This window comes from Podarcis vaucheri (genome assembly GCF_965113315.1).
Source record: "Podarcis vaucheri genome assembly, chromosome: 12".
Taxonomy (NCBI): Eukaryota; Metazoa; Chordata; class Lepidosauria; order Squamata; family Lacertidae; genus Podarcis; species Podarcis vaucheri.
The window spans coordinates 36,291,478-36,319,449 of NC_138750.1; the positions used below are offsets into that span (position 1 = coordinate 36,291,478).

The 27,972-nt window shown below is 42.6% G+C and overlaps 1 protein-coding gene across 7 annotated transcripts; it reads left to right on the forward strand.

Moving 5' to 3' along the window:
* The first annotated feature begins 61 nt into the window (after positions 1-61).
* On the forward strand, positions 62-27,648 carry SGCE (sarcoglycan epsilon). 7 transcript variants are annotated; one of them, XM_082194152.1, is made up of 13 exons: positions 62-240; positions 5,015-5,119; positions 10,919-11,041; positions 12,427-12,584; positions 15,977-16,049; positions 17,100-17,298; positions 20,532-20,694; positions 22,587-22,798; positions 23,678-23,704; positions 25,560-25,748; positions 26,003-26,046; positions 27,042-27,076; positions 27,370-27,648. In XM_082194152.1, the coding sequence occupies exons 1-13, from the start codon at positions 165-167 to the stop codon at positions 27,418-27,420; spliced, it is 1,455 nt and encodes a 484-aa protein (XP_082050278.1). In that variant the 5' UTR covers positions 62-164; the 3' UTR covers positions 27,421-27,648. The 7 variants fall into 7 exon arrangements, with proteins under 7 accessions (XP_082050278.1, XP_082050279.1, XP_082050282.1 ...); XM_082194157.1 differs by lacking the exon at positions 5,015-5,119 and adding an exon at positions 7,437-7,608 and having other exon boundaries at positions 129-240; XM_082194153.1 differs by lacking the exon at positions 23,678-23,704 and having other exon boundaries at positions 63-240.
* The last annotated feature ends 324 nt before the right edge of the window (positions 27,649-27,972 follow it).

Genomic DNA, 27,972 nt, shown 5'->3' on the forward strand with positions numbered 1-27,972 from the left:
GAGCCGGCCTTAGGCCCCGCCCTCCGCGCTGCCATAGAGACCGTCTCTATGGAAGAAGGGGAGGAGGAGGAGGAGGGAGGGATGCTGGTGGCGGCGATGGTCCTGTTTGGCGGCGGCAGCAGCAGCAGCAGCAGCAGCAGCAGCAGGCGCCGACGGAGCGAGCCATGGCGCGCTACGGAGCGGGGTCGTGGTCCCACAGCAGGCGCAGCGGAGCCGCTCTCACCACCCTCCTGCTGACAGGTTGGTCTCTGCGAGAGCCCCCTTCCTCGAGCGGCGAGCGGCGGCGGCGCCCTTCCCGCCCGGGCTGCGCATTCCCCGGCTACGGCCTGCTCCGGAGCCCGCGACTCCGCCCCGGGGCCAAGCGGCGGCGGCGGCTCCCCGGCTCCTCTCCCGGGTTCTCGCCCCATTCCCGGCCGCCGAGGCAATGGTGGAAATTTCTGAACCTTCTGCAGAGAGGAAAAGGGCCGGGGTGGCGGGAGGGCTGGAGGCATAGGGTCTGAAAAACAAGGGCATGCTCATTATTTCTTCCATGGCTGGACGCAGCGTGTGTCCCCCCCCAAAAAAAAACCCCACACACATCCCAACCCCCCCCCCCGAATAAATTTTTGGATTTCCACGCATGCACAAGTGGAATTTCTAAGGATAAATGAAATGGGTAGAAAATTTGGGTGGGATTGGATGCGGGGATGTAAATTAAGTGACACTGTGATCCTGATGGGTGCATGTAGGATATTTTGACCTGAGCATCCAGTTTGGAAGGATCCATTTAGAAATATATGGACAGAAGTAATTCCCCCCCCTCCTTAAAAAAACACCCATCTGTTCCATTTCAGAGGCAAGTATTTAGAATGAGGAGATAACAGTAGTAGAACATTAGCAGTAGAACATTAGTATGTTGTGTGCCAGCTTAGATTTAGATCATACTGAAGGACTGTAGATGATGGTTAATGTAAGACACATTCCTCTATTGCAGACCACCCACCAGCTGTGTGTGTGTGTGTGTGTGTGTGTGTGTGTGTGTGTGTGTGTTGGCCCAGGGCTTGGAATCACAGCCATTTATTTCACCCTTAGGATTACACCAGCTGGGGAAGCTTGGGCAAATGGAAGAGTGAGAATCCTATTTACCAGGAGAGGAGAACATACTTAAACGCTTGCCTGGGCAAACTAGGGCATAGGAAATAATCTTCAGAACAAATGAAGTCATGATGAGGTATATTAATGCACAAGAAGAAACATGCAATATACCATAAAGCAAAGTATCTCACTGGGTAGCTGGTGTTTTAACAGTAGATTGGAAACGTTTTTCAATATTTGCCTTTTTGCTTGACTAGTGATGTTTGCAGGTACTTGTACTCCATGTTGCATTGTGAATATTTGTTGCTGAGAAAGGGCTTGCCTTCAAAATTATGAGGAGAATGTTAAGGGCACACGGGATCAAATACTCCAAGGATAAGAAAAAAAAGTGGGGAAACCTGTACTTTGCAACTGATTTTCTATTTATTCAGATTAGAAAAACATACAGGGCTTCCTTATTTGAAGTCAGAGCATAGGTCCACCATGTCTCAGACAGTATTGTCTACATTACAGCTCTCCAGAATTTCAGATAGAAGCATTTGCCAGCCATGCCTGGAAATATCAGGGATAGAACCTGGGTCCTTTTACATACATGACATGTGTCTGCCACTGAGCTTAATGTTTCCACTTGTCTGTGGTGAATAAGAAGGCACAGATAATTGCAACCTAAACATATTATATTGTCATCACATACAAATTCCGCATTAGAGTAGTACCTTTGCTGGGCCAACTAAACAATCTCAAAATAGCGTGCAAACTCTCAAGTTCTCCAGAACTCTTAATTAGGTTAGGTAGTAAACAAAGTGGGTGGGATGGAGGAAGAAAAGTTTGCTGATACTAAAATGTGATGGCTGCATCTGGTCACAGAGATAGAATGGGAGAGGAGGTGACAAGCATTCAAAGTAGGCTGCTTAGGTGCCATATAGGTGTCAGGTTGCACCAAGGCTTGGTGGGAACCAGAACTATATAACTATGGCTCCTTCCCCATCTCTGGAACCACAGAAGATCATTTGTACTGGATCCCTCTTTGTATGGTGAGAGCCTACTCCAAGGGTGGGGGAACTGGATCTGAATGGTATGGTTTTCCCCACCCACTGCAGGCCAACTTTGACAGTTGGGTGCGAATGCCCACCTGACAGTCACTTGATATAACAGTGACATCAGGTGACCCAGTTTCCTTTGCTTGCACAATTTGAAATCAAACCACTGTGGGAAAAGGCAGAGCCCTTTTGCAAGCACCAATAATCAACTGATTGTTTGTGCTTCCAAAGTCCAGTGCCCTGGCAAGGACACTGTGATTGTATGTCATCAGGCTGCGTTCAGATCTTAGGCTGAACACAGGCTGAATATTTCGAAGTTGAGGTAGGTGGCAGTGGCTGTGATCTTTTGTCCATGTGTTCATATAAACAGAAATGTCAATTGAACAAGGAATCTGCTTAGTATAGGACTTCCCCTTTTCAGTATCAACCTAGCATATTCCAGTGATGTGTTTTTTTCTGCAAAATTTTGACCTGGAATTTTTTTCTAATGGATTAGGATAATTTTTATCAGATAATTTTCTGATGCCCAATACAGGAGCTAATTTAGGGTGTTTATTTTTCTTATACTGTATTTAGTAAAATGAAGTTTGCCAGATATTGAATTTACAATTGACACCTGTGCATTACTGCTAATAAACATATGAAATAGAATTTCTTTCTGTAGAAAAATAAAGCTCTGTAAAAATGCCTGCTCTAAATCACGGGACTATATTGAGGATTCAGTGCATTTGCACTAAAATCCAATAACGTCTAAAGATATGTAACTGATGTAGTGTTTAGTATCAAGAGCTTCTTGCATAATTTCAAATCACACTGCATGTGAAAAGTCTGGATTCCTGGAGACAACGGTAAAAGATAGTTGGAGTGGAATGTTCAGTAAGTTATGAATTGTAAGGTTAACTGGATTATAGGGAGAAATATTTGGTTAGTTAAATACATGTGGAAGACAAGATTTGGAAAGCACTCTTGTCATTTAAGTACATAAACTGTGTGGGGCAAGTTGTATATGATACTATATTCTGCCAGCACTTGAATGTGAGACTATCATATTATGTGATGCCTGCATATATTTAGATATAAATAAGAAAAAGTATTCTGGCCCCCTTAAAGAATAACATAATTATTATGGCATAAGCTTTCACAGACTACAGTCCACTTCATTAGATGCATGAAATGTTAACCTGAGTTATAAGGGGGGACGCAGGGTTACGCATACCCCTAAACGTTTTGTGAATCTTTATACTTTTGTCCATTTACTCTATTTATTTTCCCCAATTTGAACTATAAAATGGTGATTTTCTTGACTCAAAGTGAGAGTACCCCTAAACATTTTTTTTTAGAAAAAAAGCACTGGATATAAACCTATACGCACGGTTTGGGGAAGATTATAAAATTGAAATCAGAAGGAAAACTTCAGAGGGAAATGACTGCTATGTACACACCTTTGCGTTTGCTTTGCATCCAGTGCACTCCCACCGCTGGTTTGTAAGCACAACATTATACACAATCCACATCTACTCTGTAGTTTTCTGAGGAAATGCTTCGTTTTGAGGTGTTTCCCCCTAAACCCCCTTTGATTAGATTTGAAAACTTATGACATGTGAAGACATCCACACTCCTACTGGTGTGTGTGGACAGACAGCAAACAACTTGGAAACACATCCAAGTGTACTGATGTTTACAACAATGTACAAATGTGATTTGAAACGCAACAGGGGAAAGGAAAATTGTGTTTTAAGTCAGTAATGGGTACACAGCAGAAACTCAGAAAAGTACTCTCCTGTAACTTACCTGCATCTGGTGAAGTGGCCTCTTGTCTACAAGAAGCTTATGCTATAAGGTTTTTGTTAGTTCCACATGACTCTTTGTGGTTTTTGCTACAGAAGACTTACCAACAGCCATTCTTCAGGTTAAGATTTTATGTTATGTGTCATTTATCAATATATGCAGTGCTTTTTCTGGGGGGGGGATGCAGGGGGACACATACCCCTAAACATTTTGTGAATCTAAGTTTGGCCTCATTGAGGGGCAGTATTTCAATATGAGTAGGAAAATGAAAGTAAAAAAACATATTTTTTTTTTAAGGAAAAAAAGCCCTGGATATATGCATTAAACTTGTTGTGTTTGATCTGCTGCTTTCGCCCAGATTGTATTTTTGGAGAAGTACATTCCTAATTAGGGTGGGTACAAATGCAGAATTGTCTGTAAAAAATAACTTCCCTCAGTCCATTCCTTCCTGATTACTACATGCAGAGTATGGTATTTCAAAGCAAACTTCAGACAACCATGTTCATTCAACAGTAAATAAGGCATTGCAAAGTTTTAGGTTACACTATTTTTTTAGCCAGTGTCACATAAATTCTGAACTGCAAAACTGGTTTAAGAAGCCAAGACAGATTCAGTTGATGACACTTGAGAGAAGGATGGAGTAAGCAAGTGGACACAGGGTTCATTCCTAGTTCAACAAATGGGTCTCTTGGGCCAGGATAGCTGCATTCAATACAAGCTTAATATATACAGTAATAGGCAATTAGGTCCAACATTTTTCTTTTCCATAGCATCTTCTTGTTCTTCTTGTTTCTGCTTCCTGATCCCAGTGCAGCCTGGCTGACTGCTCATATTTAAAAACTCAATCCCTATCACATCTCCAACATCTTCCACCAAGGAAAAAAAGGCGGAAATGGGTGGGAAGAAACACTTTGAAACATAAATATTTGTGTGCCTGGTCAGACTGAATAGCTTAATTTTTGAATGCCATTAAATGTGTACTTGTAGTCCATTTAATTTCTTCTTCTTTACATTGGGTATTCATTATATTCTAACTGGTGGCTTTTGATTTCTGAGAAGCTGTTGACATGATATTAATCCAGTTTGCCTTGCATCTGTTTTATTTTGGAAAGCTTTTTTCTTGCACTCTGCTGGTGGCATAAATGGAACAGTTAAATGGAAGACCAAACACGTCATCAGTTATGTTAGCAGCAGCATAAAGGCTGCTGAGAAGAATGGTGAGTTTAGGTTGAAAAATATTTGGGATTAATCCACCTCCCCTTGGTATATTAGATTTGATGTATTAGTGGTGTGTATTTCACTAATAACATGATGTGGAAATAAATGGCAATTAAATAATCTTCTAATCTTCTAAGCTTTAAGAATTCCTCCTTCTAATCTTTCGTTTTCAACTAAATTTTCAGTTATACTTTGTAGATTCCTTTGCCCAAAATAATGGTTCTGGATAAAATATTGTGAATTTCTTGTTGTTGGTGTCTACTTAAAACACATCTGCAATCTGCTGAGTGCAATAATAATCTCTTTATCATAATAAATGTGTCATTTTTATTACTTGTTTGTAGCAATTGGCATAATTTATTGTGCACGGTTCTTAAAATGTCAGGACGGCTTGGAGAAAAGAGGTAGCTAAATACTTCCATTTAATGCGAAATTGTCACATCAAGTTTTTGTTTGTTTTTTGCTTTTTTAGGTGCCTAAGAGTATTTTTAATTTTATTTATTTGAAACATTAAATACAATAATGTGAAAACTCAAGCTTTCTTTTTCATATTCAAGGCAGCAGCAAACCAAGATAAAACAATACCAAATATATATGTACGAAATCAATCCATTTTTTAAAAAAAATCCCAAGAATTACAGAACCTGTAGCAGGAATTCAGACTTGTTTGAGTATTCATCCTGATTTGTTTGCACAAAGTTTTCAGCGAGATTATAAGACATCCATTGATGGTTTAGCGTTCATTTGCTTTGTTTTAGGGTGGTTATGCGATGGTGCATCAATTAGTTGTTGCGCTTACCAAGGGCCATGGGTGGGCAGGGGTGCCGTGCAGTCACTCCAGGGGCATTGGTGGCAAAAGCTGGATGCAGGCTGTGCTCACCCTCCAGGCCCCTTTCTCCAGGGTGCACACACCACCCCAGGGTGCATGGACGCCTGTCCCGGGCACCAGCAGTACATGATAAGCCACTGCCTCCAGAACCCAGTAAACAAGGCAGAGCGCTTAAAGCTCTTTCTAGGCTGGAAAAACCCCGTGCAAAAAGAGCTTAACACCGAACTCAACCAGCCGGATTTCAAGCGCATAAAGTCAGAATCTCACCAGCTAAGCACATGTGTAAGTTGCATGACTTGTGGCCAAGGCAAAGAAAAAGCAAGCATTTGCTACACAAATGTTACAAGAAAAGCACCATGAGCGTTAGTGACTTTTGACATCTTTGAAGGGTTATACATAGTAGTTATATCAAATGATGCGCGGCAACTTGGCATTGTATTCCTTTTTTAATTTTGTTATGAGTGGGATGAGAATCGGTCCATAGATAAATGTGGCAATATTGTATTTGTGAACAGGTACTGTGAAAGACAGTGAGTGCCCTCAAAGAATTGGGAAGAGTGTATATTTGCACTGATAGATAGACAGACAGACAGACAGACAGATAGATAGATAGATAGATAGATAGATACCCAAGTGGAGAAGCAGGAGAAAACGTTGGTTTGTCACCATAGGAAGAGCCCTGCTAGATCTCACGAAGGTCCGTCTAGTCCAGCATCCTGTTCTCACAGTTGTCCTCCAGATGACCACGAATAGCCTAAAAGCAGGGCATGAGGAGGACAATAGTTCTTTCCAGCTGTTGTTATCCAGTGATTGGTATTCAAAGGCATGTTGCCTATGATCCTGGTGGTAGTACATACCCAACGTGATAAGTAGCAATTGATAGCCTCGGTCGCCATGGGTCCACCAAATCCTCCCCCCTCCCCACCAGACATCTAAGTTGGTGGCCCTTGCTACATACCGTGGTAGTGATTTTCACAGTACCTTGGTTCTCAAACGGCTTGGCTCCCAAAGAGATTGGCTCCCGAACGCTGCAAACCTGGAAGTAAGTGGTCCGGTTTGCGAATGTTTTTCGGAAGCCGAACCGCCGACACGGCTTCTGCTTGAGTGCAGGAAAGTCCTGCAGTCAATCAGAAGCCGCTCCTTGGTTTTCGAACAGTTTCTGGAGTCAGAATGGACTCCCGGAACAGTAAGTTTGAGAACCAAAGTACCACTGTGTAACTCTGTGCAGTGTGGAGAAGTACTTCCTTTTATCTGCTCTAAATCTTCCAAAGTTCAGCTTCATTGGATGACCTTGGGTTCTAGAATTATAATCTGTTAACTGAAGGGCACGAGCCCCTTTTTGGGATACATTTGGGCTTTATTTTTATTTATTTTTATTACTTCCCTTGCATATGCACCAGTGGATGTTTGATCAGAGGAGGGTCTACACTGTAAGATGGTCTGATAAGCCTGCAGATTGCCCATGTCTGTTTGCTGTTCTGTTTCAGACCTTGTGGCCATCCAGTTCTGGAGAGGTTTCTGCTGCTCTGGTTGCAGAAGTGAAGGGTTACTCCAGCTAGAAGCTAGAAGGCATTGCGAACTTCATTCCATTTGTGCCGTTCCAGAGCTCTGCTCCAGCAGGAGGAGAAACAGCTGATTCAAAGAGTTTGCTTGCTAGAAGTGAGAAATGCCAGTTGTAGTGAGACCTTCATTTCCCAGTGCTAGCTGAGGTCTCCTTGCTACAGTTTTACGAAGGGAGTATTGGGGCTAATCTATTCTATCAAGTGATATGGGACAATTCAGTGTTGCTTCTTGATAGGTGCGCACAAATGCTGGTAAAATGTTCACATTCAATTTATCAGCATGTCAAAGGGCTGAACTGTCTCCAGTATGCCCAAATTGCATCATATGATTCATTTAAAACATTCTGCAATTTAATCGCTTGACATGATCATAGAAAGGCCCGACTGTCTTTTTCACTTTTGCATTTAAAACTGAATTTTCATTTTGATGAGGATGACGGGGTAGCCTAAGGTTTCCTGAATGATCAACATGACCTAGATGATTAGAAATTTCCCTAACTATGGGTTCCACTTTTGTTGGTACACCAAACAGCAAGGAATTCTGTGTTACAATGGGTATGGAATATTAAATAGGAACCCACATTCCCCCTGGAAAAAATCTGAGTTTCATATTCAATGCATAATGAACATTACTGAATTTGGACATCACACATTCTCTCTTGAGCCCAATCAGTGTATGCATTTATTCAGTGAAAGGATAAATTGAGAAGTTCAGTTATGTGTCTCCTAAGGACACAAAGAATAGGAAATATGTATTTTCCAGATAGGAAAGACTTGTTGAAAGTGATAACCTAATTGTAATAGTAGTTGTGAATGCTACTTGTGCCACTTGACAGCAGCTTTCAGTGATGAACTTTTGGAAGCCTTTGCCCTCCTCCATTATTATGAGAAAATCAGTAGCTTTAAAATATGAGATCTATCATCCTTATTTATACAAAGACAAACAAAACATTGAAGTCAAGTGTGTTGAGTACTGATAAAGGCACAGATCGTAGGCATTCCAAGTCATTACTGTGACTTGAATAAAGTACCCACTCAAATGTAATGTATCTGAAATGTAATGTATATTTGTATCTAAATTAGTTTTTTAATCATCTGTGATTGTTTTTTTTTTTACACCCTGGGCCCTTTTTTCTTTGAGGTACATGTAAATACATTAAGATTAAGATTCCCAAGGTGTGTTACAGTATGAAATGATAAAAACTATAGCGTCTCAGAAGACTAAAACTGCAAACTCAGATGAAACATCACAATTAAAACCAGCATATGCAAAATTTGAAGGTGTCTTAAAACTCTTCCAGGCAGTCCCATCATTTAACAGTAAACATCAAACTGCTGCAGAAGGCCTGAGCGAAGGGGTATGTTTTTAGTTGGCACCAAAAGTTAAACAAATGTTGGCACTAACCAGCTTAGAAAGAAGGATGTTCCTTTTTTAAAAAAACCACAACCATGCATCTCATTTTGCATTTACAGATTCATTTATGTAAAACTACACAGACACAGCTGTATGTGTGTTTTCTGCTGCCTGATTTATGCCCATATGAAAAGATATCCCATATTTTGCTCCCTCTTCTGCTCTTCCGATAAACGGCTAAAATATTATTAAAAGGATTCTAGTTAATAATATTTTAGATATATATATCTAAATGATGATATGACCCTGTTAAGGATGTAATGCAAATAGCAGTGTTGGACCTTTTCACTAAAGAGACCATCCCATTTGAATTATTAAGGTGCAAAGGGGGGCAGGGGGGCAGCTGCCCCCAATCAATAAAAATCAACAAAATTACATAGCAAACTGAGGTTCTGCATTCCCCAACAAAAGGCCTGCTCCCCCAACAAAAATCCTGGCTACGCCCATGTAAAGGTGTGCTACGGAGGTTATTCATACTGGTCCTGATTCAGAAGTAGGCATTCAAGGCAGCTTGGTGCATATAATTCGCTGTGTTTGTCCACCTGCCAGTCACTGCTTTAATTGTGAGAGTGGGATGTGGACTTCATCCGCCAGTGCTGACAGATGACTGCTGCTGGCCAATTCGCCAGCGGCAGGAACTGTTCCAAAACATGCAAAGTCTGCATGTCGCATTTAAACCATAGTTAAACTATGGTTCAATGTAAACACACAGCATGCTGGTGCACCTTGCTGAAAAATTCCTGCTCCGTACCTACAGCTGCTGTGTTGCCAGAAGATAAGCCATAGTCTGACTTCGTTGTGATGTGCGAACCCACACTTAGCATTGGTTTTCCCCAAACAAGCCATGGGCAGTAAGCCAAGAACAAACCTTAGTTACCTGTTCATGGATCATTTGGAGAGAAAGAAACCATGACCCTGTGTTTGGGCATCATGACAAATGAGACTTTATAATGATTTATATAATAATAATTTATTATTTCTACCCCACCCATCTGGCTGGGTTTCCCCAGCCACTCTGGGCGGCTTTCAACAGAACATTAAAAACAGAATAAAACTTCAAACATTTAAAACTTCCCTAAACAGGGCTGCCTTCAGATGTCTTCTAAAAGTCAGATAGTTGTTTATTTGCTTGACATCTGATGGGAGGGCGTTCCACAGGGCGGGTGCCACTACTGAGAAGGCCCTCTTCCTGGTTCCCTGTAACCTCACTTCTTGCAGTGAGGGAACCACCAAAAGGCCCTCGGTGCTGGACCTTTAGCTTGTTTCGTAGCCGTGCAACAGGAGCAGGGGAGATATGGAGCAAGAAATCAAGGTGCAATTACATTAAACAATTGGTTGTTAAATATTGTTTACTGTGATGTGTGAACTAGGTCATTGAGAAAGTATTCCTCTATGGATGGAGAAGATAGCAACAATGAGGACCCTAATAGAGCAAATAGATTATTTATAGCCATTCATTATAATACTGAAACGCCTTCCGTCACGCTTTTGTTTGTTATTTAATTTTAACTTCTTAACGCTGCTTTCCTAAGCATGGAAGTAATTCCTATTGGAATCGATAGGATTTGCTTTCAAGTAGACTACAAGGCGATACCTGTTGTTCAACTTCTTTTTTCATCAAAATATGCAAAAATAAAAACAAAACCCACCACCTTCTACAATGCATAGTTAACTGATACAAATTATAATTCCTTACAATACTCAAAAGGACAAAGCAGAATAATTGCTTCTTTGTCAGCGACATGCTAAGCAGTTGAATTTTGATTGCTGCCTACACATGCATAGGACTTGTTAGCATACATAAGAAAGAAGAAGCATTGCTTTGCGTGTCTTCTGTCGTCCTCGTCCACTTCTTAACTTGTCATTAATAGGGATATCCTTTTCTGTTTCCCTTTTCCCAAAAATGACTTGCTGCGGCTTTGAACGTGGTGGCATTTTGAATGTGTCCTGCTTTTTCATATCTTGTCTCTTCTCTCTGCTCCTCCTTTCCCAGTGTACACAATCCTCTCGAAGGTGCACTCTGATCATACGGTGTACCCTTCCGCTGGAGTTCTGTTTGTCCACGTCTTGGAGAGGGAGTATTTTAAAGGGGAGTTTCCTCCTTATCCAAAGCCTGGTAAGAAATGCTTACAGTTTTATAAATATGTATCAGAGTCATTGAATAACCCTAATTACTTCGCGTTTGCAGAGAGAGAGTGAGAGAACACGCACTGGTGGAGCAGGTGGGTGTGCAAGGCAATCCTGTACATCAGGGGTGAGGAGTCCCACGCCTGGGACCAAATGCCACCTTGCAACAGCCTCTCCTTTCCACTGTGGTCCTGGCACACAAACACCGCCCCCGTGCTGCTGGAGTTGCTATTATTCCTCCCAAGGAAGCAGCTTCCATTGGCACCAGTGGAGACTTCCCTCTCAGACCTTAAAGGAGTATTTGGGGCATACATGTATCAATTTTCATCAGCTGCATTACAAGGGAGGAAAGGTAAAATCAGGTACCCCCCCCCCCAAACTCGGCCCTCTGGATGTTTTGGGACTACAACTCCCATCATCCCTAGCTAACAGGACCAGTGGTCAAGGATGATGGGAATTGTAGTCCCAAAACATCTGGAGGGCCGAGTTTGGGAGTGCCTGGGTTAAATCTTTACCCCATTTGTGCTGCAGTCCCAGCAGAAATCCTACACACTTACTGTTTTTTGTTTGTTTATTAAACAAACAGAGGTGATTGCAACTGTTGTGTTTCGCATTGCCTCTATTTTGGTCTGAAATTATAGTTTCTTTAATATAGCAATTAAAGAAACCCATTTCTTCAGTTCAGTGCTGTTTTTCTGCATTTTTTAAATAAAAGAACAACAACAATGTAGGGCACAATCTGCAGCTGTAGACAGTCATCTGGCTTCCATGAAATAAAATTGGGACAATTTTAGTCCAGTTTAACAAAATACTTTAAATATATTTTGGCAATTCTGTACATGAAGAAAGTATGTGATTAATTATACTTGTTTTTCTTTTGCTTGGTATGTCATATAGCTCTCAAGCCAGCAGCAGAACAAACTCTTTAACTGTACAACTCCCTTTAGCTAATCTGCAATCTGCACTTACCTAGGAGAAGTGGATGGGAGATAATAGGCTAACTCTAGAGCCCTCTGCAAAAAGTAGAGTTGATATGCAAATATTTACGTCTGAGTAAATAGGTAGAGGACTGCACTGCACATCGCACTGAAATTTATGCAGATGTTTGCAGTCTCAGGAGCCAGGATTTCTATCATTGCTAGTTGTGGGTTAGTGCATCCTTATGGGTGTTTTTGAACTAAAATGCAAAACCTATCAGTTTGACTTACAGAGTGTAAATGCAGAATTATGATTCTTTCATGATCATAGCGGACTACCAAGAACAGGAATTAGTGACAGCTTGCAGTCTCCTGCTTTGTCATTTGCATTGCATGAAAATACTGTGCTGTTCATTTGGTGACACTGCATTTTAAATTGGATATCCTGTTTATCCAGGCGAGATGAACAATGATCCTATAACTTTTAACACAAACCTAATGGGTTACCCTGACAGACCTGGTTGGCTACGATACATCCAGAGAACACCCTACAGCGATGGAGTGTTATATGGGTCACCGACAATAGACAATGTGGGAAGACCATCTGTCATTGAGGTAGGTTTGCTGCAAAATATTTTATCTAGACCCTGTGTCAAACATCTAGGCACGTAATGTGTTGTCATGGGTAACTATGTGCTGTATGATAACATCATTACAGTTGCTTGCAGTTGCTTGCAGACCCAGAAACTCCAATGGGTGCAGAATGCTGCGGCGAGACTCCTTACGGGGTCCTCGCTGCGAGATCACGATTCACCCGGTGTTATACCAGCTGCACTGGCTCCCGGTGGAGTACAGGATCAGGTTTAAGGTGCTGGTTTTAACCTTTAAAGCCCTATACGGCCTAGGACCTTCGTACCTACGGGACCGCCTCTCCTGGTATGTCCCACAGAGGAACTTACAGTCTTCAAACAAAAACATCTTGAAGGTCCCAGGCAACAGAGAGGTTAGGCTGGCCTCAACTAGAGCCAGGGCTTTTTCGGCTGTGGCTCTGATCTGGTGGAACGCTCTGTCACAAGAGACTAGGGACCTGCAGGACTTGACATCTTTCCGCAGGGCCTGCAAGACAGAGCTGTTCCACCAGGCCTTTGGCCAGGGCACAGCCTGACTCCCTCCTTTGGCAATCTTCACAGAACTCTAGCCCAATGGTTGCCATCAATTTGATTTGAATTAATTTTATAATGAAATGATTTTAGAATGTTGTATTATTTTATTGTTGTTAGCCGCCCTGAGCCTGGCTTTCGCTGGGGAGGGCAGGATATAAATAAAATTTATTATTATTATCCCTTGGTGATAATAAAAAAAACACACCCTGATCTCCAAATAATTTTTTATTAAAAAAATTTCAAACATTCAATCTCATTGTTTTCATGTCTTCCTTCTGCCAGCTTCATATATTTGGTGCTTATGAAATATAATGCCATAATAAACCAATGATTTCAAAGCGACACAGCACTTGGCCTTTGGGCAGCCTGAAAGAGATCCCAGGATTTTATGACCTGGCTGTGACCTTGTACCAGTCCTTAATCCCATCCCCTTTTTGAGTGTTCAACAGCACAGGGTCAAGGAGTGAGACCCACTGAGTAGCCACACTCTGACATTGCATTCCTCCTCTGATATCTGCACATATAGCACAAGCAGTTGTTGGAAGGAGATCTTCATGCATATACCATATTGGCCTGAATATAAGCCTCACTTTTTTCCAAATTCTGACTGTGAAAAGTTAGAGTGTGGCTTAAATTTGCAACCTTACAAAAATTGGCTTTTATGATATTGCTGCAGAAGCGGACATACGGTGAAATGGAACGGGTGTGAGTGCCTGCGTAACTTTAAGGGAGCAGCTTACATTCGGGTATTGTCCTTTTCCTCCCCCCCCCTTGAATTTTAAAGGTGCAGCTTATATTCAGGTGCAGCTTATATTCGGGCCAATACAGTAATCAGTGCTTTTTTTTTCAGAAAAAGGTTTAGGAGTACTCTCATTTCCTTACTCATAATCAAATACTGCCCCTCAATGAGGCCAAACTTAGATTCACAAAATGTTTAGGGGTATGCGTACCCCTGCGTTCCCCCCCTGAAAAAAAGCACTGCATATAATTGTACACAAAAAGGCTCCTCTGGAACAACTGTGCATGTGAAAGCCATCTCCCTGTAGAATATTTGCTCTGTACACAAGGACTTTGGAGAAGAGCCCATGATGCCAGAGTGGAGCTCCTTCGTGTGGCCTTCCACCTTCTGTGTTTTTGACCAAAGGAGCTAAGAATGCCCGGATAAGGCTGCAGAGTTCACCTTTTATTAGAGGGAGTGTGTGCTTGGCACTTGGAATTGCAAACTTTTGCACAAGGTAGGCAGAGCTATAGAAATGTGGCCCTGTATGTAAAATATGTTCTCATATTGAGAACAAGGGAACAGCAGCTGCATTTGGATATGCAATTGTATGTGTAACCCATTGAAAAGAATGAACAGCATCCATACCCATATGCATATCAAGTTGAAAGCAATGGAGAGGATCTGCGTGTAGGTGTACTGTACATCTGATTTATGCTAGCAGTTTACAAGAGTAGCTGGAAATTGACAGCATGAACCTAGATATGTCCCATCCTAGAAGTGAAGTCCTATAGAATTAGGTGGGGCTTACGCCCAGGGAAGTGGGGATAGGATTACATCTTTAGTGACGTTTCTATGGATTTCTGAGACCAAGTGAAAAACTTAGAAAGCTCCATGGAAATGAAACGACAAATGTCACCCATTCCTAGGGACAATCATCCACCTTCTAGATCAGTCGTCTCCTACCTTGGGTCCACAGATGTTGTTAGACTATAACGCCCACCTACCCCCGCATCCCTAGTCAGCATGGTCAGTGGTCAAGGATGATGGGAGTTGTACTCCAACAATATTGGGCGCTTAAGGCTATTGCATGTATTCTCTGCACCTTTGTGACACGTAAGGAACCCTGTAAGTTCTGTCCATCTATTTACAGCAGTGGTCTGCTGGGTGCATCTGGAGTGCAACTCATTTACCCTTTATTGACATGGATGTGCTCCTTAAAATTTTTGGTGGTGAAATGGAATCTTGGAAGTCTTTACTGACAAAACTTGACTGACTGGCTCAGAATAAGGTTGGGCATGTTAGTTTGTTTTGTATATTTCTAGGCCACTTTTTCGGGCAAAGGCTTCTGTCAGGGAACTGACATCAGAGCAGAGGGGAGAGGCGAGGCTCCCAGATTCTGCAGGAGAGGGAACGAGTAAGGGTAGAGAGAGAGCGTCATCTGGGGAAGGAAGTCCAGGTGACACCAGGAAGAAGGGAGATTCCCTAGGTGCCTTAACATGAAAGCAACTGTATAATTCAGCAGAGGTCCCTAACCTTTTTGGCTCTGGGGGCACATTTGGAAGTCTAAGAAACTGATGCGGGTATCACAAAATAGTCATTTCTCAGAAGAAAATCCAGCATTCAAGTTATCAACAATAGAAACTTACTAAGAAGTTGCCCAAAACAAGTGGGGTTTTTTGGAGCCCATTTTAAAGCTTGTGCTGATGAGGCCTTATGCAAATCACTTGGGAGGGGATAACATAACCAAGGGGCTTTCACTCGGAAGGTCCTGTCTCTCATAGCTGCTCATCTGATTGATTTTACAGGTGGGCTTATGAGCCTTCTCACTGGTTTTTGTCCATTTGCTGTTATTTGGCTAGCTCTCACATAACGTATGCTCTCCCCCCCCCCTTTTTTTTGAGGTATAATGTGTTTTCTCTTCTCCCCTTTTGTCCTTCCACAAAAAAAACTTGAGGGGCCCAACCACTGCCCAGGTTTCTTCCCATCTAACACTGGCTTTTCACAGCATTGTTCAATAACCATATATAGAATTGTCAAGCTAGATGCAAGTTTTTCGTGCTCAACTGATAATAGTTTTTGGAAATATAGTAACAAGTTTCTGGTTTATGTTTCTTCTTTATTAGATCACTGCTTATAACAGGCGCACCTTTGAGACGGCCAGACATAATTTGATTATTAATATAATGGCAGCAGAAGGTAAGCATTTTAGATTGCATTGATACATAGTATTACACCATTAGGAGATTATTATAGAATAAATAAATGGCAAAAGGATAGGAAAGAGGTATGCTAAGCCTCTTTAGTTAATTGTATTTTATTTTTAGGTATTTAGTTAATTGTATTTTATTTTGTTATTTCCAAGCCACCTCTGTTAGAGAACTCTCCTTCATTCTATTATAAATATTTTGAAATGTTTGCATTTATATTTTTAAAAAGAGTGTGTACTTGAAAAGTGCATCTGGTCTGTCACTGTGGATTACAGGGAGAGCCAAGTGGTGGCTTAGGAGCCTCACCCAGCTTCTAGGAAATTTTAGATATCGGAATGACATAGTAGCTCAGTTCACACGTTGTGAGCCATTTATGCCAAGACTTAAGTGCTCATTCCCTTACTTTTCAATTTCTTACTTTTCTTAGAGTGATCATCACCATGGTTTGCCCCAAGTCAGAACGAGAAACTGTAGTGTGAATGATGCTTATTTCTGATCTCAGTTTGTAGGCAAACTGTGATTTGTGCAAACCAGGAAGCAAGGGAGAGAATTGGAGTGCAATTACATTTTCCCTAATATAATGCAATTTTTATGCTATTTTTATGCACACTTTACCCTAAATGTGCAGTTGTGTACACATCCCTTGTCTGGATAACTGCATTGCAAAATTTGGAGAAGTGTGAATTTCAAAGGATGGCTGTGTTTTGTGTGTGTGTTGTTTCAGAAAGTGTGATTAAGTAGGTGCTCCTTTAAATGCAGACTGAGTTGAGCTTCTCCCCCATCCTTCAAGCAACCAAATTCAAGCCAGTGGTTCAGTGCAACCAGCAGTCTTGTAACTGTGGTTAAGAGACTGGATGTCTCTTGAGCATTTGTGGAAGTTGCTTCGGAAGCCTTAGATTTATAAAGGATCTTGGATTGCTTCACACTCGGTTATATTTAGAAAATGATAATTCTGTATTTCTGATTTATTATTCTGCCTTCTTTGTAATTTTGTAAAAGGACAAATCTAAGGCATAATTAATGTTCTCTTTGCAATTAGATTTTCCTTTACCATATCAAGCAGAGTTCTTCATTAAAAATATGAATGTAGAGGAAATGTTGGCAAGTGAGGTTCTTGGAGACTTCCTTGGAGCGGTGAAAAACGTTTGGCAGCCAGAAAAACTGAATGCCATAAACATCACCTCAGCTCTTGATAGGGGAGGCAGAGTCCCACTTCCTATTAATGACCTGAAAGAAGGGTAAGCAAGTTTTCATTATATTTCTTCTAGCATTCCAGATATTTTAGAATGTATCTTGCAACAAAAGCAGTAAAGAATCTTAAAGCAGGGGTTGCCAATCTTTCTGGGCTAGTGAACGTATTTGGAATTTTGAGCAAGTGCCATTCATGCAAGTCACAAAATGGCTGCTGTGTGGGTTTGTGGCATAACACAAAATGGCGGCTGGGGGGGGATCACATCTGGGTTAATGGGCTTGCGCACAGATTTTTTTGGGGGAAAGCAAATAATAGAAATGAGCACTACACTTCTGTTAGGTTCTGCTGGTTTTCCAGAACAGGCTTTTATCAGGTAAGAAAATGCCAGGAAAACTGAACAGAGTGCTTCCAGAATTCAGCCAAGATAATACAGTGGTGCCTCGCAAGACGAACGCCTTGCAAAACGAAAAACTCGCAAGACGAAAGAGTTTTCCGTTTTTGAGTCGTTCCGCAAGACGAATTTCCCTATGGGCTTGCTTCGCAAGAAGAAAACCCATAGGGAAATCTCTGGGGACCTCTTTTAAAATGCTGGCGGTCGGGAGCAAAGACTTTCGCCCACCGCCGGCCTTCAGAAGAGGTCCTGGACCTCTTCTGAAGGCCGGCGGGGGGCAAAAGTCTTTGCTCCCCCCTGCCTGCCTTCCCGGACAGCGGAGACTTCTCCACTGTCCCGGGTGATCTTAAAATGCTGGCGGGCGGCAGCAAAGCCTTCGCTGCCGCCCGCCAGCATTTTAAAATCGCCCCGGGACAGCGGAGGCTTTGCTGCCGCCCGCCAGCATTTTAAAATCGCCCCGGGACAGCGGAGGCTTTGCTGCCGCCCGCCAGCATTTTAAAATCGCCCCGGGACAGCGGAGGCTTCGCTGCCGCCCGCCAGCATTTTAAAATCGCCCCGGGACAGCGGAGGCTTCGCTGCCGCCCGCCAGCATTTTAAAATCGCCCCGGGACAGTGGAGGCTTTGCTGCCGCCCGCCAGCATTTTAAAATTGCCCCGGGACAGCGGAGGCTTTGCTGCCGCCCGCCAGCATTTTAAAATCGCCCCGGGACAGCGGAGGCTTTGCTGCCGCCCGCCAGCATTTTAAAATCGCCCCGGGACAGCGGAGGCTTCGCTGCTGCCCGCCAGCATTTTAAAGTCGCCCCGGGACAGCGGGGGCTGGCGGTCGGCAGCAAAGCACTCCTGTCCCCGGAGCTTGTGGGGCGGGAGGTGGGGAGAAGGGCTTTTCTTCCCACGCCAGCCTTCAGAACAGCCTTCTGAAGGCTGGCGGTGGGAAGAAAAGCCCTTGTCCCCCCCCCCCAGCCTTCAGAAGAGGTCGGGGGACAGACTGTCCCCGGACCTGGTCTGAAGGCGGTTTCCATAGGAACGCATTGATTGATTTTCAATGCATTCCTATGGGAAACCGTGCTTCGCAAGACGAAAAACTCTCAAGAAGAAAAAACATGCGGAAGGAATTAATTTCGTCTTGCGAGGCACCACTGTATCTGCTTCCTTGCAATTTCCACCCATTGATTCTAGTCCTATGAGCCATTGCTCATAGGACTCGATTTCCAGACCCAGTAAAGGTAAAAAGTAAAGGATCCCTGGATGGTTAAGTCCATCCAAAAGCAACTATGGGGTACAGCGCTCATCTCGCTTCAGGCTGAGGGAGCTGGCGTTTATCCACAGACAGCTTTCCGGGTAATGTGGCCAGCAGGACTAAACCGCTTCTGGTGCAATGGGACACCATGACAGAAGCCAGAGCGCACAGAAACGCCGCTTACCTTCCCACCACAGCCGTACCTATTTATCTACTTGCACTGGCATGCTTTCAAACTGCTGGAGCTGGGGCAGAGCAACCGGAGCTCACACTATCGTGGGGATTTGACCTATCAGCAAGCCCAAGAGGCTCAGTGGTTTAGACCTCAGCGCCACCTTAATCCAGACCCAGTACTCCTGATGTGGCCTGGCTAGCACAGAATGAAGTGAAATTATTATGTCTCATAATTTAGAGACAATGCTTCTGGTAAAGTAGCTGAAGATTGCGTTAGATTTTTAAGCGGCCGCATAGCACTGCTGGCTCATATTCAGCTTGTGATCAAACGAGATCCTTTCTACTCAGCTGCTGCAAAGCCAGGTTCTGCTTGCCGCCACCCAGTCCCAGCCTTTCCTTGGAGCTTTGAGATTATTTTTTTTTGGGGGGGGGGTTGTACCTAAATACAGAACTGCATACTTATCTTGGTCAAATTTTAATCTGTGGGGTTGGGTCCAATATCTCAGCCTGCCATTGCTCCCAAGTGCATGGTTTGTGAAGGGTGCAGCTATACCGCACTGTGGCTTAATGCAGAGTTGAGGCTGATGAAACTGGCTAGGAAATGGTCAGTGCACTAGAAGTGCTTCAGACAGAATCCAGCTAGGCACAGCTTAGTGCTTGTTTGATAGACTCTGCCATGGCAGTGGGGAATTTGCCACCATTGCATCCTCTCAGTGCCATCCAGAGCTTTTCCGAGTAACAAAGATACCTTTTCAGCCTTGTCCTCTTCCCTGTGTTGAGGATCCCTGCAGTTGTCCAGTGTTTGCTTTGCTTGGGCAAAGTTGCTCGCATGCAATCTAATCTGACTGAGACTCTGCTAGTTCTGTGGTTTCTCAGAAGGGGGGGGGGCGGGGGCGGACTCGGTGCCCTCTGGTGGTCAAGTTTTATTCAACCATGAAGATATAAACAGGATCCTTTGAACATTTTGCTAAGCAAGGGGTCGCTTGTTGATCTTGCCTGGCTAAGCTTAATAAGGGTTTTGGCCATTGCTTATTGCCTTTTCAAAAGGCTCCCTTTTACAGGGTGTAATGTCTCTGTGTTGAAGGAGCCCGTGCTATGTCTGATTTTGAAGTCCTGTTTGGGTTCACTGAATCTATAAATATATACAGATTTATTTCCCATATTTCATTTGTGGACAAGGTGTTTTGAGAGGGCAGTGATGTAGAACCCCAGATTATCTTGGATAAACTGAATTTTGGTACTGTACTGGATCCAGTTCTTTGGTGACGCACTCAGAGAATCATAAAGCACATGCTGTAGTTTGCTGCCAGCTTTCATGTTGTCTGCTTTTGAACCGTGCATAATCTGCAAATGAACTGTGCAATAGAGAGCCAAGTGGAAACAGTGAGGAGCTCTTTCCATTCACGGACATTTGGATCCAACCCATTGATTGAAAATTTATCTGTGACCATCCTAAAACTGTCAACATTTCTTTGCAGTGTCTATGTTATGGTTGGTGCAGATGCTACATTCTCCTCCTGCTTACGGGAAGTTGAAAACCCACAAAATCAGTTGAGATGCAGTCAAGAAATGGAGCCTGTAATAACTTGTGATAAAAAGTTCCGTACCCAGTTTCAAATAGACTGGTGTAAAATCTCCTTGGTGAGTTGCTGGCTGGCAGTATTGCAGAACACACATAGCCAGTTAGTCTTTAAAATAACCTTTTGGAGGGCAGATTATGTAGATTTCTTTTTAACCTTCTGAGGTTCATGGGATGGACATGAGCTGATGCTCTGGAATGCCCTCCCTAGAGAAGCCCATTTGCCCCTGTCGCTAAATGCTGTCCAGCACCTGAAGAAACCTAGTTGGTTAAACCAGAGATGGAGAACCTGGTACCCTCAAGATGTTGTGGGAGCCCAACTCTCATCAGCCCCAGCCAGGATGGCCAGTGGATCAGGATGATGAAAGTTGTAGTCCAACAACTTTTAGAGGGTCACAATTTAGCCATCCCTGTTTAAGAGTACCCATTGGGGAATATGAACTATCATCTGTCAGTAAGGTAAAGGGTAAAGGAACCCCTGACCATTAGGTCCAGTCGTGACCGACTCTGGGGTTGCAGCGCTCATCTCGCTTTATTGGCCGAGGGAGCCAGCGTACAGCTTCCGGGTCATGTGGCCAGCATGACTAAGCCGCTTCTGGCGAACCATCTGTTTACCTTCCCTCCAGAGCAGTACCTATTTATCTACCTGCACTTTGACACACTTTCGAACTGCTAGGTTGGCAGGAGCAGGGACCGAGCAACGGAAGCTCACCCCGTCGTGGGGATTCGAACCGCCGACCTTCTGATCGGCAAGTCCTAGGCTCTGTGGTTTAACCCACAGCGCCACCCGCGTCCTGTTCATCTGTCAGTACAGTGAACTAAATGGACCAACTGTCTGACTTAGGAACATAGCTCAGTTGGTTAGAGCATGGTAGATGCTGATAATGCCAAGGCCACAGGTTCAATCCTCATATGGGACAGGTACATATTCTTGCATTCCAGGGGGTTGTACTAGATGATCCTCAGGGTTCCTTCCAGCTCTATGATAGAAAGATGCCTTATACTATGAAAGAATTATGCTACTTGTCATTGCTGAAGAATTAGAGTTAAAGTATAACTAGTTAGTAACTCTTCAAACTATGGCACTTGCTCTGCAAGTCTTGCTTAAGGAGATACTTTCCTCAAAGCACAGAATCCTAAGTGTTCACAGTCCCATTGATTTCAATTGGATTTATTCCCCAGTAAATATGCAAATATTTCATATACTGTATTGTTGGGACTCCCAACTCCCATCAGCCCTAGCTACAGGGCTACAGGGCTAATGGTCAAGGCTAACAGAGTCGCGACCCTCCAGATATTCTTAGGAGTTCCCCATCCCAGCAGTAAAGCAACCATTCAATGCTAAGTAAACCTCTAGCAGTGGTTTTGTGTCATCTCATGTTCTGTCGATCAATGACTGCTTGATTGTTTATTTAAAATTATATATAGTATATCCTGGCTTTTCCACCTAAGGAGATCAGGAATACAGTAAAAAACAACAACACACGACTCGTTGCTGCCAAAACGCCAAGAAGGGCTCAGTGGCCTGATTATTGTTATTTTTAACTGGTGTCTTAAACACAACCATACAAATCTCCTGTGGGAAGAAATTCCAGAAGTGAAGAGGGAGCCACCACAGTGAAGGCCCTCTAATGACTTGGCCTCTGATGAATTCCTGAAGGTCCAGCAAGAAGGGTCTCTGTGGAAGGTCTCAGTTCTCAGGCAGGGTTCTCTAGCTAATGCATGATGTACTTTGAACAGAAAGTGAAGAAAGTGTCTTGATTTTTATGACCAGATTTCTATACAGACAATGTGTGGTACAAATTTTCCTTTAAAAAGAAATTATGATTCTGGAGGGCTGTTGCTTAAACTCTGCTGTAATGAATGCTCAGTGGTACTGTTTGATGGTTTATGATCCCCATTTTTTCTCCCAAGGTTTTACTGTCTAAAATATATTTTGTCTGTTTGGTATCAGGTTGACAAAACACAGCACGTTTCCACCTATCAAGAAGTGGTCCGTGGAGAAGGGATCTTACCAGATGGTGGCGAGTATAAGCCACCTTCTGAAAGCCTGAAAAGCCGAGACTATTATTCAGACTTCCTCATTACATTGGCAGTGCCCTCCGCAATAGCCCTGGTGCTTTTTCTAATACTTGCTTATATTATGTGCTGCCGAAGGGAAGGCGTGTGAGTACTTTGAAACATTAATAAGTATTTTAATTGTGTGAGTTTATAAGGTACATGACAAAAAAAGTAGATGAACTTGATTCAGTTCATAAAAACACAGTCCATTTTTAGCCTTTTCTAAAACATGCAATAAAATCAAATTACAGCTACTTGTTAACTTTGGAATTAGAAATTTTATTTATTTTTAAAAATTCAAAAACTGAGCAACCCGTTCACAAAACTATTTAACCTGACAGTAATTTGAAGCTAATTAAAGGTAAACATAGTGTCTAACAATTAAAATAAACCTTATTAAGATTGTGAACTGAATTTAGGATTATAAAAGCCAAAAGAATTTTTTGAAAAAATAAAAGCAGCAAGCAACACAATTTCTTCCATTTTACATGCACCTGTTCTGGGAACATTTTAGTCCCGCACCTGTCCTTTTAACGTACATATTCACTTCTCTGTGTACATGTCTTTCATCTACCCCATCTCTTTATGTGCTTTCTTCATCCATGCCTTCTCATAAACCCTGTGGCAAATGCTTCCAAGTTGCACCAAATGGTCATGATCCAAACGAATGTGCAGAAACAGGAACTTGATGTGCAGCCAACTCTTTCTTTGAACGTTTGCCATTGCTCCTCTCACTGCTGAAGAGGCAACCCTCCCAAATGCAGCTTGCCTCTTCAGCTATTAGAGCTGCAGAAACAAATCTCCAAAGGCAACTCCAATTGCATGTATAGCTCTCATCTGCACACACCTGCATCTTCTTGAGATCATGATCCATTGCAACAGGACCAGCATTTCCATACCATGACTTATTTCCATCGGCAGTTAGATTTAATGTTCCAAATATCAATGCTATTATTTAATTCATAACTTTTGTTTTATTTTTAGGGAAAAGAGAAACATGCAAACACCAGAGTAAGTGTCTTCTTTCCTGTTATTTTCTCCCATCACTTAATTTTCATTTCCCAGTAGCTTCTCATGCTTCATACATGTATACCATCCTCATTCTCCTTAACTTGTTCTTCATCTTTGTGGTGGCTGCTTTGAAAAATGTAGAATCCTGAGAAACTGAGTAGGTCAAAATAAAAAGGGTTTAAAAGCTCATAATAAAAAGAGGCCAGAATCAGAATATGATTATTCAGTTTTGAGGTTTGTGGTTTGTGATATTACTGTCAACTTCTATAAGGTAACCAAAAAATTATACTCCATAAAACTGCTTTTTAAAGTGAGGCTTCTGTTAATAATTGTTAGCTAACCACAAGAAGCCAACCTCTAAAACATACCAAATAAAAAGCATTAACATCTGCACTTGGTTACATGGAACAGAATGCTGAAAAGCTCATCATACTTTAGAACAGGAGTGGGCCAATGTTGACAGGTGGGCAGGACACCTGTTTGTCAATCACCTAACAGCTGATCAGAGGTTGGAGCATCCTTTGAAGATGTACTTGCTGTAACCAACCAGCAGCTGATTGGCGGCTCCCTGAAACCTCTATGAAATCTGTTTGCAGGAAGTGGTTTGAAGCCAAACTGCTGCTTGCAGAGAAGGCGAGCTCCACTACTGCAACCGTGATCCTAAGGAGGTGCCCTCTCGGTGCTGAATAGGCCCTCTCAGAGGTCCAGAGAGTCCCAGGCCACTTCCCGCTTTTGAAATCCCTAGCTCTAATAAAAATTAAAATAACACCCAAAACCAAAATAAGGTACCAAAAATACACAGGGCAAGAATCTGAGCTTGAGGCCAAATCGCCCTCCTGCCCTCCACCCACCCCACTGGGCCTGGTGCTGATCAGCTGTCAGGGATGTGATTTGTGGGATCCATGCTGGGCCTAATGAGGCCTGTGGGCTGGACTCCCAGTGGACCACTTCATTGATCCACCCAACCTTCAGCACCAACATCATAATCAAAGCCAGTGACACCTTGTGAAGATCACAGGCCCTAGGCCAAACCCTTGTTACTCTACTCGTTAAATCCAGCCCTAATCAAAAGGCCCTAACAGTAGTGGGTTGAGAACCCTCTGGTTGAGGGCATAGGTCAATGCAAGGCCAGTGGGCAACCTAGAGGCGGCCAAGGCTTATCCCAGTGCAGCCAAGGTCAAAGAAGACATAATGTTGAATGCCTGATTGAATCAAATACACCTTGTACCTTATTTGCTTCTAAATAACAGTCAGCTGCTTTCTCCATGGTCCCAATGAAAATTGGCACCCCCCTCCTTGAAGTTGCTGTTTTTCCCAGGAGAGAAGCTGGCATAGATACCACTGCTTTTCTTGAGGGTTTCTTGCTGGCATCTAAAAAGACCACTGGTTTGATGCAGGAGGCTCTTACATTCTTAAAGCAGATGTGTATGTGTGAGAGAGAGGGGTGTTATTGAGACCATGATGGTGGGAAAATGGGTTAACAATGTCTTTGGATCACAGGCCTGGTTCTGGTCTCCCCCTCCCCCAGCTGTTACTCAGAAGAAATTAGGCACATTAATTGCAGTGATGCATCTAGCTTGTGCCCAGATATTCTTGCTGAAAGCACAGGGAAAACTTGGGTAGACTGGATATAACCTGCCAGTGCTCTGTGACCTAACCCCTCTAAAAGTAATTTCCAATTATTATTTTTTAATCCAGTATATGCTATTTATAAACCTTGTCGTTTACACCGATGCTGTGGTAATCTGGCTTTAAGTGGCTTTAAATGTTTGTATATGTTTGTACTCTTTCTTTCCACAACGCTAGCAATTCTATTAAATATGGGGGGGGGGGATGTTGTTTCCTTTTGATCTAGCATCCAGCTGGTCCACCACAGTGCCATTCAGAAATCCACCAAAGAACTTCGGGAGATGTCCAAAAACAGAGAGATAGCATGGCCTCTCTCAACGCTGCCTGTGTTTCACCCAGTCACTGGGGAGATTGTGCCACCGGTTCACCCTGACAGCTATGACAACACTAGCATGCCACTGATGCAAACACAGCAGTAAGTATCACTCTTGGTGCCTAACACTGTGAGTTTGAGTTTTGTGGTGCTTCTGCTGATTTCTTCCATGGTGGTGGTGCTGTTGCCATCTCATTCTATAGGATGATTTGGCTCTTGTGTTTCAATAGCAAAGCTCTGGTTACACATTCCAGTAGCAACCCTTTCCCTAAGCAGAAGCCTTGGAGGCTTTTACTGTTTAGAGTTCAAAATAGCATATAATCGTTTTAAAGAGGCTTTATTATTATTATTTGTAGGAACCTGCCACATCAGACTCAGATTCCGCAGCAGCAAACGGAAGGTGACTTTTTAAACTATTTCTCGAAAAGGCAAAATATGACCTAGTTATCATCAAGTGCTCACAAACTCATCGCAGCGTTCTTGTTCCCTTCCGCATTTTGCGGGGGCCTGATTTCCCAAAGTTAATAGCAGAGGGGTGGGAAATGAGGAGCAGGGTGTGAGAAAGCTTTGTATTGCATAGGCCATAAGAGTAAGAATTAACAAAATTTACATGGCATCTGTGAGATGCAGTAGTTGAAACGGAAAAGAGTGAACTGAAATCTCCAATCAATATCACTTCCATGGAAATGAATGGCAAACCTATCAGTGGGTATCAACTTGCCAGACAGAACAACCACCCTTGCCTTGCCTTCCCCTCACATGCTGTTTTGCGGTTCTCCTGGCCCTCCCCAAGCCAGAGTTCGTTAAAAGAATCCTGTCCTGCCTGAAACCCCCCTTTTCTCATTTTTCCCTTGGGAAATGTCCTTCACACTGGCGGGGTTTAGTGCTATGAATGGGTCTAATTATTCCTTGCGCAGCCCAGTTGTTCCTTAGTGGCTCCCAAGTCCCTCAACTCAAGCGAGCTGCATGGGATGAATATAAGTGTTTCTTCTGTCACAAATGTATAGAATTCTTGGTGGTTTGCATAACCATAAAATAAAACAACAAAATCAAGGTTAATCAGAAAATCATTCAAACAGAGGATGGCAGTGAGTTTTGGGGAAACTTAGCATAAGTTTTTGTAGACTTCAGTCAATGCATCAAAGGCAATCTGTAGCTAACAACTTGAGCTATCCATTCATGCATCTATCTGATGGCCTCTTGGCCTCAGCGCCTTATGCTGCATATAGTATTTGTTAGTCTTTCAAGTACCACAAGGCCCCTTGTTGTTTTTGCTGCAACGGGGAAAATATGAGCACACTTCTCAAGGTGTTTGGGTGACCTGTACAGGAATCCACTTTGAGGGGGCTTGTTTTCAAAAGTTTTGTTTTTTATTACTGCTTTCGGGGACTAAAGGAGAATTTCGTATGACAACGTTCCAAAGATTAGAGGCAAGTATTACATACAGTATTCTGCTCTCTCGCTGTTGAAAAACCAAATGATAGAATGAAGCACATTTTACTATGAACTATACATGTTGATTCTAGATTTGATTTGGGTGGTCACTCTCCCAAAAGATTAGGCACCCTAAGACTTGCATTGCAGATGAAAGTGATCTATGAAGTTATTGTGTAAGGATTCTTATTTAAAGGTGAACGAAGCTGACTTGCAATTCTCTAACTGTAAAATTAAAACCATGTTGACTTGATCTTTCTAACACCTTTTTGTGAATTGTCATTCACAGGTAAATGGTATACCTGAGGAAAGAAAACTTACAGAGGCGATTAATTTGTAATTAAATAAAACAGCCAATATCATCTTTTATTTCCTTATCTGCTTCAGTGATGCTTGAGTTTTTCTGATGGCGTATGCATGCCTCGTGTTAAATATTCCAGTGTCAGATGGTAATCATTTCCATATTACTAAATTGACTGTATTTTTTTGTACTTTGGACACTTTCAACAAATTTATAAAATGGTAACTTTTATATTTGTTATATTTAAAATAAACAAATATTAAACTATTGGCTCTTTCTTACATGGATTATAAAGCAGTATATACTATGCAAAGGAGAGAAATGTTAGGACTTAAGAGAAATGAAGGCCACAGGGAAAGATTTATTTGGGGGGTGGGAGATTTCCTCACATTTTTTCTGTGTTTCTTCTTCTTCTGGATCTTCACATCTCTAGTTAGTCTCATGAGTAATTTCTGAATAATTCTTAGGAAAAAGAATAATCTTGGCACAATACATGCTATTATTGTGTTGAGAACTGCTGGGTTAGGTAGTTACATTTACTTTAAATCACGGCAGAAGCATGCTAAATAGCCAATGTGACCTTGACATAAT